Genomic DNA, 13,070 nt, shown 5'->3' with positions numbered 1-13,070 from the left:
AACTAGAAATCCTTAATAAAAATTTTTTAAAAAATTATTATTACTATTTGTTAAAAACATGTTAGCATATACCTTCATTTCTACATATGTCTAAGGTAATACTCCCTTAAGTAATATCCATAGTACCACTAAATCATATTTTGATCCTTAAAAAAGTCATTACACAAACACATTTATATAACTTACACAAACAGTACATAGCATATACTTCATACGAATTTGTAGAACTAGTATAAATAGATAGATTTATGTAACAATAAGACTACTTGTAGGCCCTTAATAGTTTTTTTTTTTAAAAAAAAATAGGCCATTAATAGTTGTTACATATGTTTAAGAAGTACGTTGTCGTCTTCTACTTCTCAACAAACTAGTAGTAATGTCATCACGAACTTTTGTCATTTCATTAGTACTTAGACGTTGAGCTTCTTGCATAGAACTACCATCAACATCTCGAGATGCTTCGGGTGGAATAAAAGTGGGATCCTCATCTATGATCTTGAATGCCGGATCGGAAACTTTGCTTAATCGTATGTAATTGTGCAATGCAAATGCAGCACAGATTATCCTATTTTGATCTTGTGACGAATACTTTGGCATTTTCCCAATATTTTCCATCGTGCCTTTAAAATGTCAAATTCCCTCTCAATACAACTCCTTAAGGAAGAATGTGCACGATTGAAAATTTCTCGAGGCCCTCTTGGATTTGCACCACGAAATTCAGATTGATGATACCTTGTCTTGTGGTATGGAGTTAGATATCCTTCTCTTTCCAGATATCCTTTGTCTACCAAGTAATATTTGCCTAACATGGAAAAAGTAAGAATAATAATTAAAATGGAATAATAAAAAATCAAGATGACTAAGCAGAGTAAATATCAATTACCAAGAGGAGGTTTTGGGAAATTGAGACTTTCGTTGCCAATAGTATCAAGAAAAATTCTAGAATCGTGAGCCGATCCTTCCCAACCAGTAAGCACATAAGTAAAAAGCAAGTCAAAGTCACACGCCGCCATAATATTTAGAGTGGGTGTCCCTGTCCTTCCTCTATATCGTAATCGATCCTCCTCGGTAACTATAACATCTATATGAGTACCATAAATGGCTCCAATGCAATCCTAATATGAAATAAGCTAAGTGACATTAATATGAAATCCAATAATACATGTAAACATAGAAAAAATGATTCAAATACATACCTTGAAATGTGGCATATATCGAGCATCATCCTCAATGTATGAAGGGATTTTTGAAAACTTGGGATCTCTCGGTCTTAGTAAATCTCTTGATAGACCTTCCATGGCATCCATAACTTGTTTAAAAATGCTGCTCACAGTTTCACCAGAATGTTGAAATCGCTCTTGTGCATCTCGATTTGAGGCTCATTTACTAAGAATGTAAACAAAAATACCCACTTTCCCTAAAGTTGACATCCTACCCGAAGGAGATAATCCATGATTATTTTCTAAATCCATGCATAATTGTTGAAATGTGCATGATGTCATTCTAAACATGTTGAAACAACGTTTTTCATGACCATTTAATATTTCATGCATCCATTTTTCTCCTGTTTGCAACGATGTCATACATGGCTCCTTGTGTATGTATTTAACATAATAAAGGCTGGCATAACCTAATATAGATGCCACATAATCCCAAAATGCATTATTTCTACGCCTTTTCCGCATTCGATTTCGTATACCATGCAAAATCATACCTGCAAATACCTTAGCAAGTGTATAAATTACTATCAAGATTACTGGTAATGTAGCAAAAATAAAATACATGTTCATATTACATTCATAACTACCAAACTGTAATATAAGCACTAACCACATATTCATATTAGTAATTTTAAAAGGCTCCATATATGAACAAAATTGCAAAGCCTATGCTACTTACATGTTCCTGTCATACAAAAGCACCTAATATTACTATCCAAAAGGGGGTGCAGTAAAAAAGATAGATAACCAAACTAGATAGAACAAGTCTTAATAGTTAAAGTCGATACATTTTTCACTTATCCTTTTCATACAAATATTTTATCCACTGAAGCCTTAAGTTATCATCAGGCATGCCATTGAGTAGTATCCTCTTTTGGGGGTCTTCGATCATAGTGCAAGCAAAAAAGAATTCTGGACTTCCTGGTTTGAGATCAGGCATAGACACTAGTTTTGCCAATGAACCAGCAAGTGTATGAGAGGATTCAGCAAGCGTTTGTGCTTCAACACTCATCAATTCCATCTCCTTAGTGTTCCTCTCAGTCACAACTTTCACCATATTGCATCCAATTTTTCCATTAGGAGTCCAGCCACTCCCTTTTGACTACCAGATTCAGTCCGAAACCTCTTTGAACTCTCTGCAACATCATTCTCAAAACATCTTTTACTTCCTTTAACTACGTGTTCAATTGATTGTGGAGAAGGGGAAGGAAGTGGAGTTGAATCATTCCAAACTTCCTGCCATTCCATGTTAGTTTCGTTATGATTTAAATCACCATTGTCACTCATTACATCTTCGTTGTCAACCATTACATTACCGACATTGGTAGCATCAAGGGGTGAAGAATGGATATGTGTCATTTAAGGGATATAAACTAATTCTTTTGGGCGTTGAACATGAGTAAACTTTAGCCCCCCTTGAGCAACCGAACTTCCAAAGAGTTGTTCCATCTTGTACTCAAGTTCGGGCTCAATACCTTCACATTGAAAAGCTCTAAAATGCACATTTTCCTATAAAAAGAGATGAATGAAATTAGATAATAATCAACCTAGGTAGTTAAATTAATTTATTTTGATAATGTAAGTGATAAATTGGGTATATGTATAAGCTGACCTCAATTTTTTTCTGCCACCACTCTTCACTAGCACTTATTGTACCCTTTTAATGATCCCAACCTAACCCAGTTTCTTTCCCTTTAAGTGCTCTCCAAAGGCTCCAACGATTTCTCATCCAATCCCACTTGTTTTTCAGTTTGTTCTTGTCATATGCTAAATTAGTTTTTTTTTACTAAACTCCACTTCAAGCACTTTCCATGGCATTCTCTGTGAAATTGTTGCACCTCGTTTCCCCTTACTCCTTTCGGCATATTGGATACACAAATCACAGAATATGAGTAAAGTTTCCTTAGACCAACTAGCCCGACCCAAGTCTTTCACCGAAGTCTCACCTTCCTCATTGTCCCTCTTATTGTTTGAGGTCATCTTCTATCATTAATAAAAGAAATATTTTAAATAATTAAAATGTCTTCCTTTTTTATAGACAACAAATGCAAACAACCACAATCATAAAAACTAAGAATGATTGGTATCTAAATTAAGCAATCAATAAATTAAGATTGATTAGGTAAATAACAAATATTAGCAGACTATGGAGGGAAGTTAATATGATAAATTAGAAAGACAAATAGCAAATGGCAGCATACTAGCAGCAAATAGCAAACACAACCATTTCTTATATGAACATTTCTTATATGAACATTTAGGGGGGAAACCATTGTCATTATTGTTTGTGTTAAGCTTAAATGGTTAATGAAGCAGAATCTTACCACAAACACTGGTAACTAACCCCAATACATCCATTCTCTCTCTTCTTTTGGTGGCGTTTATTATTGGGAGAGCCAAATCAACCCTCTTCTACATTTTTTTTCTCATTCAGGAACTCAAATGTTCTTATTCCAAATGCTATTATTTTAAAAATCGCCCAATGCAACAAAGTTAAACTCACAAAAACAACTCATAATCCACCAAATTTCCTGATAATTATTCTCCCATTAAGAAAACTCATAATCCACCAAAGTGTAAATTAGACATTAATCAGATGAAAAAGTGACTATTTTGAAGATCAGTAAACAGAGAAAACCCGAAAATCAATACAAAAATAACAAATAATTAGCAAAAATTCACTAACCTCTTTGAAGATACCTCAAGAATTCACCAAGCTCTTTCAGGTCTGATAAGAGGGAAGTAAGGAGAGATAAGGGAAAATGAGGCAGTGGTATTTTTAGGGTTAAGAGTTAAGAGTGAGAAAAGAAATGAGGTGTTTTATGGGTAAATATGTCATATTGCAATGTAAATTTCAAACCTCTGTCCAAAACGTTGGGTTTTCCAGCTTTTTTGAAATTAGAGTTTTGACCCCAATACTCTATCAAATCAGCCATTTTACCAAACACCCCAAATAGAGTTTTGACCAGTCAAAAACTCTATTTGGGGTCCAAAACTCTAAAAACACCTCAAACCTCTCATTGCCAAACACAACCAATATCTTGTTTCTAATTTTTTTATACTCTACCATATCTATCATCTGATCTATAATCATTTTCCCTCTCCAAAAAAATATATCCATCTATATTATTTATAATGGATCCAAATCAAAATTTTGATCTGAATTCTCTTATGAGCTTCTTGCAAAATAATCCCCAATATTATTCTGCTTTAGGTCGGCAAAACCAAAACCAAACTTTCCAAATCCAAAATATGATTTTTCCTAGTCCAAATAATATAGGAAATATAGCTCAACAAAATTTTACCCAATTTCTCCAAACTCCAAATTACCAATATAATCCCACAAGTGATAATATGGATCAACCTCCATTTACACCCATTAGTACTGGATCTAATTCCGACAACCATGCTAAGATAATGTGGGCATGGAAGAGGTTGAAAATGTTGATGTCACTACAACCACATGAAAACCTACTCGTACTACAACACGTCGGAAAAGTCCAACAAAAGAGAAAAAAGGCGTTAGCTTGGACAATAGAAGATGAAATACTTTTTGGTGTTGCCTGGATTAATACTAATAAAGATGAAGTCAATGGCAATGCAGAAAGAGCAGATGTGTACAGAGGAAAAATTTGTGCTTTCATCAATGAAAATAGAGAAGAAGGCTAAGTTGGAAGAGAGGTTAAACCCTATGAATAACATTGGTGGTCAATTAATGCGTCTCTTATTGGAAAGTTTGCAGGTTGTTGTGCCATATATGAACAGAGGAGTGGGTTAAATGAAGTTTTGAAGATCTTAGAGGCACGTGCATTCTACTAAAGTCTTTGTCAGTCAAAGTTCCAGTACAATCATGTGTGGAGTATTTTGTGTGATGAAGATAAGTTTAATTATGAACAAAAAAACAAGTGTAAGAAACGCGACGACAATGAGTCATTGGAAAAGAGCAAATTTTCCGAATCAGGCAACTACACAGCAAGCGAAGGGTATGTTGGGGGTTCCGATGAAGTTAATGAACCAAGACCGATGGGGATCTGAAACAAGCTGCAAAGAAACTATTAGCTTCTCAAAGGAAGGGAAAAAGCATTCAAAGTGATTATAATGAAGTTATATCAATTGCAAAGAATTAGCAAGTCGTACAGCAAATTTAAAAGAGCAAGAGCTTGATAATTAACTACTTTGTACTGATGTCACCAAAATGACTTCCTTGCAAAGGAAAATTCATGAGAAAAATTCGCAAGCACTTGCAAACAAATATGGATGGACTTTTGATGATTAGGGTGATTTAAGCTAGCATAAATATTTGAATGTTCTCATTAACATTCGTTTATGTTATACTAGTTTGTTGTAACTATGTTCAAGTTAAGTGATTTTATATCAACTATATTTAAGTTAAGTGTTTTTTATTTCAATTATGTTTAAGCTAAGTGTTTTTATTTCATGAACTTCATCTACATTTAATATTAATGGTTATTCGTAGTTTTGTCTATTATTGATTTGGTTTATTTACATTAATAATTATTAGTAACACTAGAAACAATAATAAAAGGTTAAATAATAATAATAATAATAATAATAATAATAATAATAATAATAATAATAATAATAATAATAATAAGGGAAAATTCCTCAGGTACCCCTGAAGTTTGGCGTAATTCCCAAATTACCCCCCACATTTGGGGAATTCCTCAGATACCCCTGAGGTTTGTGTTTGTGCTCAAGATACCCTTACTATGGATGGAAACCTAACGCCGTTAGGTTTTCCTCTCCTTCTCCACCCATCATCCTCCATTGATGAACATGGAAGCTTTCTCTCTCCTCCCAACCCACTCTAAAGCCCTAACCACCCAACCCCCCCCCCCCCTTTCCCCACCCCTCCCCCACCCCCGCAGCCCCCCACCCCTGCCAGCCGCATCCCCCCACTCCCTGCCAGCCGCAGCCCCCATTTTTGCAATCTCTCTCTCCTCTGTTTTTCCCAAATCGTAAATCTCTGTCTAAAGAAGATTGATTTCGCCACTGCTCATTAACCAAACTGAACTGGCATCGATTTTGAATGGGTGGGGAAGGGGTGGGGTCGATTTCGACAGGGTTCTAGGCGTCGATTTGGACGGGGTGGGGTGGGGTGGGGGAAGGGTGGGGTTCTCGCGACGGGGTAAGGGAGGGGGGCAGGCTGCGAGGGGTGGTGGAGGGGGCTGCTGGGGTGGTGGGAGGGTGGGGGAAGGGGGCTGCGGGGGTAGGGGAAGGGGAGGTGGTGGGGGTGGGGGAAGGAGAGGAAAACCTAACGGCGTTAGGTTTCCATCCATAGTAAAGGTATCTTGAGCACAAACACAAACCTCAGGGGTATCTGAGGAATTCCCCAAATGTGGGGGGTAATTTGGGAATTACGCCAAACCTCAGGGGTACCTGAGGAATTTTCCCTCTAATAATAATAATAATAATAATAATAATAATAATGATACTAATAATAATAATAATAATAATAATAATAATAATAATAATAATAATAATAATAATAATAATAATAATAATAATAATAATAATAATAATAATAATAATGGTGAACTGATTGCACCTATAATAATGAGTTTTGAACTCCATGTCCATATCGATGCATTACTTGTTACTTTATATTGATTGTTGCATAGCTCTAGTCTACTCACCTCTTTCTTTTCAGTAACTTTGTTAGCTATTACTACACTATGTTTTGAATTAGTGCACTATCTTATGTGAATTATTGTACCAAAGATCAGTACATTGTTGAACTAGTTATTGAATTATGTGAATCAAGTGCAATGAATTATGTTTCACCAGCTCTATATATTTATCCCACTGAAGAGCTTAAATTCTCAAGCACAAACACCTACAAAAGTCTCCAACACTTTAAAAAAACGAGAATGTCAAACTGCAACCCCCTTACCATATTTATTGATTTGTTGTATATTCGAATATGTGATTCATACATAGGAGGTGACACTTAGGGATGAAAAATGGGCGGGACGGGTGTGGAGGATGGAACCTCCACCCTCGCACCCGTATAAAATTTCCATCGCCATCCTCGACCTACCACCCATTGCGGGGGGGGGGGGGGGGGGGGCTCCAAACCCATCCCCACCCCCACCAAGTACATATTGAAAGTCATCCCCACCTCGCCCCACCACCCGCATGGGTACTCGCACCCGCGTTGTACCCACTTCATCCCCATCCCCCTACTCGCATTGGTACCCGCACCCATTTTGTACCTGCGTCATACTCACACATATATATTTTGTAAGATAAAATATTAATAATATAAGTATATAAATAAACATAACATCCCTAAATGGTATAACAAAACATCCACACTCGCTTCACCATTGCGGTACGATTTTGATCCCCATCCCTACCAAACCTAGAACCATTCCACCCCACTTGGGCAAGGATGGGATAAGTCTCCTACTTGACCCGCTACACTGCCATCCCTAATGACACTTCCCTGGATGCGTAGATACTATCCTAAATGATGTCATTCAAGATACACCACCTTCAAATAATAGAAAAATAATAAAAAAGTGATGTTACACGGAAAGAAAACGTGAAGAAAAAGGCACGAGCGCATATGAAATGATTATTTCTCAAGCAACCCAATATACAACGCATGGCAGAAGGTTCAAGATGAGAAAAGAGTTATTCCTTCACATCATCAATGCTTTCAAAAATCATTCTGATTATTTTATACAAAAAGTTAATGCCATTGGCAAGCTCTCTCATTCCACTTCAAAAATGTGTTGCTGCCATTCAATTGTTCGCTTATGGAGTGGCTGGTGACATTGAAGATGAATATGTGTACATTGGTAGAAATATACATTGATACCACGCTTAAAGAAATTATGTGAGTGTGTCATCGAGATATTTGAACCTGAATACTTGAGAAGGCCAATTGTGGATGACATCCAACGTTTGCTTCAAATAGGGGAAGCTCGCGAATTCCCAATTATTCTAGGTAGCATTGATTGTATGCATTGGCAATAGGATAAATTTCCTACAGCATGGCAAGGTCAATATACTGGAGCTCATCAAGGTGTACCAACTATATATGGTATTGGAAGCTGTTGCTTCTTCTAATTTATGGATTTGGCATGCATAATTTAGTGTTGTAGGTTCTAACAATGACATTAATATACTAGATCGATCCCCGATATTCGATGAGTTACTTGAAGGTCGAGGCCCCATAAATCGAATACACTATAAATGGAAACATGTATAATCTAGGATATTTTGCAGATGGTATTTATCCTGATTCCTGAGTGGCCAGTTTTCGTCAAATCCATCCCTCGAGTGAATATGCTATCCGAGAAAAGGAAATTATTTTCTCAATATCAAGGAGGTGCAAGGAATGATATAGAACGGGCATTTTTGGTGCTCCAAAAGAGATGGGATTGTTTGCAACCTGGTACGTTTATGGAATATAAGTGAATTGGAGATATCATGAAAGCATGTATAATATTGTATAACATGATTATTGAGGATGAAAAAGATTATAATGGAATCACTCCTACTGTTGAATATACGGTATCAAGAAGCAAAATTAAAGTCTGCAACTTTGCACTGGTCTGCTTAGAAATTGATTCATCTGTTTCACAATAAGTGAAAAACTTTCCTTATTTGGAATAATCGCAATGAGTGAAACCAAGCTCCAAATGGTAAAATAAAAAAAGTTCACTCTCATTACAAATATACCACCAAAAGGTAAAAAAAAAAAGGGACCACAACTTCAATACTTCTTCACTCTACTTTATTTTGGTCCCAAGCAACTTTCTCTCTCTAAATTCCTTGGTAACTCCCCACTTTCTCTATGTTTCACTTATTGTAAAACGGAGGAATTATTATACAAATCGAAGCAGATACTTTGAAAATTATACGCGAATTCATAACCAAACTCAATGTCACCAATTGCAATATATTTGGTCACGTTTTACCTTGATGAGACCCCGATCCTTAAGGTTCAACCTTTACTTACATTTAATTAGTTTAGGTGGGTAGTTATGTGTAATCTCCCGTATTTAAGTAATACTAATTGTCGGATTAATTATAAATATTTCAAACTAACAAAAACAAGATTTATAGATATTAAAATGCATAATAAGCTATTTTAAGTTTCCTTTATTTAATCTAACTTGTGGACAATAGAACAATTATATACTTAAGCAAAACTAGAAATTACAAAAATGCCCCTATGAGTCTAACTCTAGCCCATCTTCTTCCTTCCTCCATTTTCTTTCCATTTTCTTTCTCTGGCAAATTTTTTTGAAGTGTTCACACATGAAATCAAACACTTCAATTCAATACTACAACGCTCATGTCAGAAATCTTCTCCATTAGTCAATAAAGTTGCTACAATATCTCATAAAATCCGGGAAGAAGCCCCCAAACTTTGAATTCTCAACCTTCTTCCATTAATGTATCTTGACCCCAAATTCATATTTTTCACATGATAAACTGATCAACAATAGGAGCATAGTTTCCCATAAATTTCTATAAATACCGGTTGATAATTCCATTGAACCACAAGCAAAAATCAGAACTTTGTTAACCAAAAATTCCACAAAATAAACTCACTGCTTTGTTTCCTCCTCTGTTTTGGGCGAGCTCCACCGCAACACCACCACCTGCTGCGTCTTCGTGTACCACGATAGTCACGCAGCAGCCAGCCTCCTAGCCACCAAACACTTCCGCCGACCACCATCGACCCACCCTCACGCACTCCCCCTTCTTCTTTCGCTACACCCACTCGCAGCACTATTCTCTCTCTTCTCGACCCACCTATGCCGACGCGCCTCCACCGGAACCAACTCCATCTTCACTCCGACGAATCCGACGAACCACCCTCAAGCTCACTGCCGCATCCTCCCTCTCCGGCGACACGCAGCTGCTCCTCTTTCCCCTTTTTTTTTGCCGCAAGGTATATGGAACATACCTTCTGTTTCCTTTTTATTCCTTTCTTTTTTATCTTCTGTTTGTATGAGTTATAGTATGTAGGCTCATTTAATAATTGAACTTGATTAGTGATTTTGGCCTAATGTACCTAACCATATTTTACTAAAAACAATTCACGTAAGTTTATAAATGTGATACTATACCTATTGACTACCCATTAATATTATTGGAATATTTACATAAAATTACAACTAGTTACTAGTTTACTACAATGTTAAATGTAAAATCAAGTAATATGACTTAGCTTAATTAATTGGCAAGTTGGATGAAACAAGTTTAGCAAATATAATACTAAGTAGTCTTATCCTTTATTTTATTAAGTTCATATTATTAACCTTAATTTATTAATATTTAAAAATGACAAGTTTTATTTTATAAAAGCTAATGTAATAATAATTATTATTTAAGTGATAAGATGGCACTTATAAAGTTTACTAAATAAACGAATATACATAGTCCAACTATTAATATGGTTAACGAGTCAACCTTATAACTATAATGATGACAAATGAGGGAAGTTACAATATTAATCGTCTCGTTATCAATTATTGGTTAGATTAGGGAAAAAGGGATATTACAAGCCTCCCCCGGCAATCAAAGTTACTAAGCAGGATTATTTGAGGTAACGTCTACTGCTAACACCCGCATTCCCTTTCTAAATATCTGTTTTATGTTGATATTTATAATGTTTATGTTAAATGTATGCTTTTATGGATTGCGGGATATGAAATACTTTTTATAAACATGATATTTCATGACGTTACGTAATTTATGATGAATTGCGAAAGATTAAAGAATATGATTTCCATGATGATTGTGAAGTATAATGTATAAATAAAAAGAAATGGAACATGATAAACAAAAGTGAAAGATGGTTCTTGGCAGTACGATGTTATGTTGGTCGTGCACGTACCGTTCTATTCTATGGCGGAAACGCCACCTTCTGGTTAGGGGCAATTGTCCCTGGTGGCACCGCACTATGCATGGCTTTGTGCCACCTTCTGGTTAGGGACGATGTCCCTGCTGGTGGCTATTGCCCTATGATTATGATGATGATGATGATGATGGGAGACGTCCCTGTATGTTATACTCGCCAAGTTACCAATAAGATAATTATGATGATGATTATGATATGAAGATAATAATGAATTTATGTTTACATAAAATGTTTATGAAAATTTTTTACTCTATTCTCTCTCCTCCCTGTTTGCAACTAAAATGAATTGAAATGAATTTACGATGTTAGAGTAGTATGTTACGGGCCTCGGCTCATGACGTTTTGCTTTTCTGTTTTAGGTAATGACGGGGATGACGGAATGGCGTAGCAGTGAGGAATAATTACTACTTAAATTATGCAGACTCTTATTAATATGTATTCTAAGCTTGAGAACATTAGTTTATGAACCTTAATTATGTTTCACCTAGTTATTTACGCATTTCTAAGTTAGTTATGAAGTTTAATATTTATAAAGTTACGTTCTTTAACGAACTTATGTTGCCTTGTATTTTCCAAAAGGAAAGTACGGCAGTAACGCACCGACTAAGTTAAGTCTTCCGCTGCTAAGTAAGAGCTAATTAATAAATTAACGATGCTTAGGAGTCGGGGCGTTACATTATGTTAGTTGTTTGAATTAGAAAAGTAATAACGACCTAATCTTTTTCCTTTCTGAGCAACTCATACGAGCCTACAACAACAATATACTTGTAAATTAGTTTTGAAACCAAAGTAAAATGAAGAATTATCAGCATTTTACAACTAAGGGGGCGTTTGGTTGCAACGGGGTAAAGGGAATGGAATCAAGAAAAGGAGAGGAGAGGAAAGGAAAAGAAAACCCTTAGATTTAGAGTGGTGTTTGGTTAAGACAATGTCAATTCTCTTGCTTCCTCCTTTTACTCTTCTTCCACCCTAGCACCACCACTCCTCCCTCTGTTACTATTCCCCAAGCCACCTCTCCCTACCCTAATAACACCACCTCGTCGGCTGCTCTTCCCCTTCCCGTGACGGTTCTCCCCTCCCCTGCGCCGTCACGTTGTCCCCCTCCCCTCCCTGCACCGTCGAGTTCTCCCCCTCCCCTGCGCGTCACGTTGTTCCCCCTCCCCTGCATGTCGCGGTCTCTCCCTCCCTCCCCCTACACTGCGCGATCTCTCCCTCCCTCCCCCTGCGCCGTCGCAGTCTCCCCCTCCCCTCCCCTACAGCACCGCGTTCTCTCCCTCCCCTCCCCCGTGTCGTTTAGGTTTTTGATGGTTGGGGTGTTTCTGGCGGATGGCGGTTGGGTGGTCAGGTGGTCAGGTGGTGGTGGTTGGGTGGTCAGGTGGTGGAGGGGACAGGTTGCGGTGGTAAGGTGCATAGGTGGTGGTGGTTGGGTGGTCAGGTGTGGTTGAATGGTTGGGTCAATGGGTGGTTGGGTGGTCAAAGAGAAGGTCAATAATAAGTCAAAGAAAGGGTAAGTGAAATCCTTGGGGAGGTAGGGGAATGAAAATAGAGGACTTTGGGGGTAAGGAGAGGGTAAAGGGTTTCATTGATTTAAGCAAACAAACAACAAGTAAGAGAATCAAGTCTTTTGATTCCCTTACCCTTTCCACAATACCCCAACCAAACGCCCCCTAAATAGTTTAACATAACTTTATCTATATTCATTAGAACATATTTATACATAATTGGTAACCTACACATCCCACCATCAACTAATAATATGTTGTATATTGAGTAATGAGTAGCACATACGAAAATGTAGCTATGGATATTATTATGCTAATCAACATTTCATAATATGCAACCATTATCTCCACATGGCAAACACTCATAGGCTTTTACAGATATCCCCCAAAAAGGAAATTCCTCGGCACCAAAACTAACACATCCATTAGAAGAAAAAAAAA

At 36.9% G+C, this 13,070-nt stretch overlaps 1 protein-coding gene and 1 long non-coding RNA gene across 2 annotated transcripts; both read right to left on the bottom strand.

Annotated features, from left to right (window-relative positions):
* Window positions 1-290: 290 nt before the first annotated feature.
* On the bottom strand, window positions 291-1,115 carry LOC130591684 (uncharacterized). Its single transcript, XM_057395355.1, has 2 exons — window positions 884-1,115; window positions 291-802 (listed from the first exon to the last, which is right to left on the bottom strand). Exons 1-2 carry the CDS (start codon window positions 1,011-1,013, stop codon window positions 561-563), a joined length of 372 nt encoding a protein of 123 aa, XP_057251338.1. The 5' UTR covers window positions 1,014-1,115; the 3' UTR covers window positions 291-560.
* An 831-nt stretch (window positions 1,116-1,946) lies between these two features.
* LOC125497340 (uncharacterized) lies at window positions 1,947-3,773 on the bottom strand. Its single transcript, XR_007273970.1, has 2 exons — window positions 2,833-3,773; window positions 1,947-2,729 (listed from the first exon to the last, which is right to left on the bottom strand). It is a non-coding gene; the product is annotated as an uncharacterized LOC125497340 (long non-coding RNA).
* Window positions 3,774-13,070: the final 9,297 nt, after the last annotated feature.

The sequence above is a fragment of the Beta vulgaris genome, chromosome 5, assembly GCF_026745355.1.
Source record: "Beta vulgaris subsp. vulgaris cultivar EL10 chromosome 5, EL10.2, whole genome shotgun sequence".
NCBI lineage: Eukaryota > Viridiplantae > Streptophyta > Magnoliopsida > Caryophyllales > Amaranthaceae > Beta > Beta vulgaris.
Note: the sequence above shows the minus strand (reverse complement) of the source record. Positions and strands in the feature narration are given on the sequence as shown.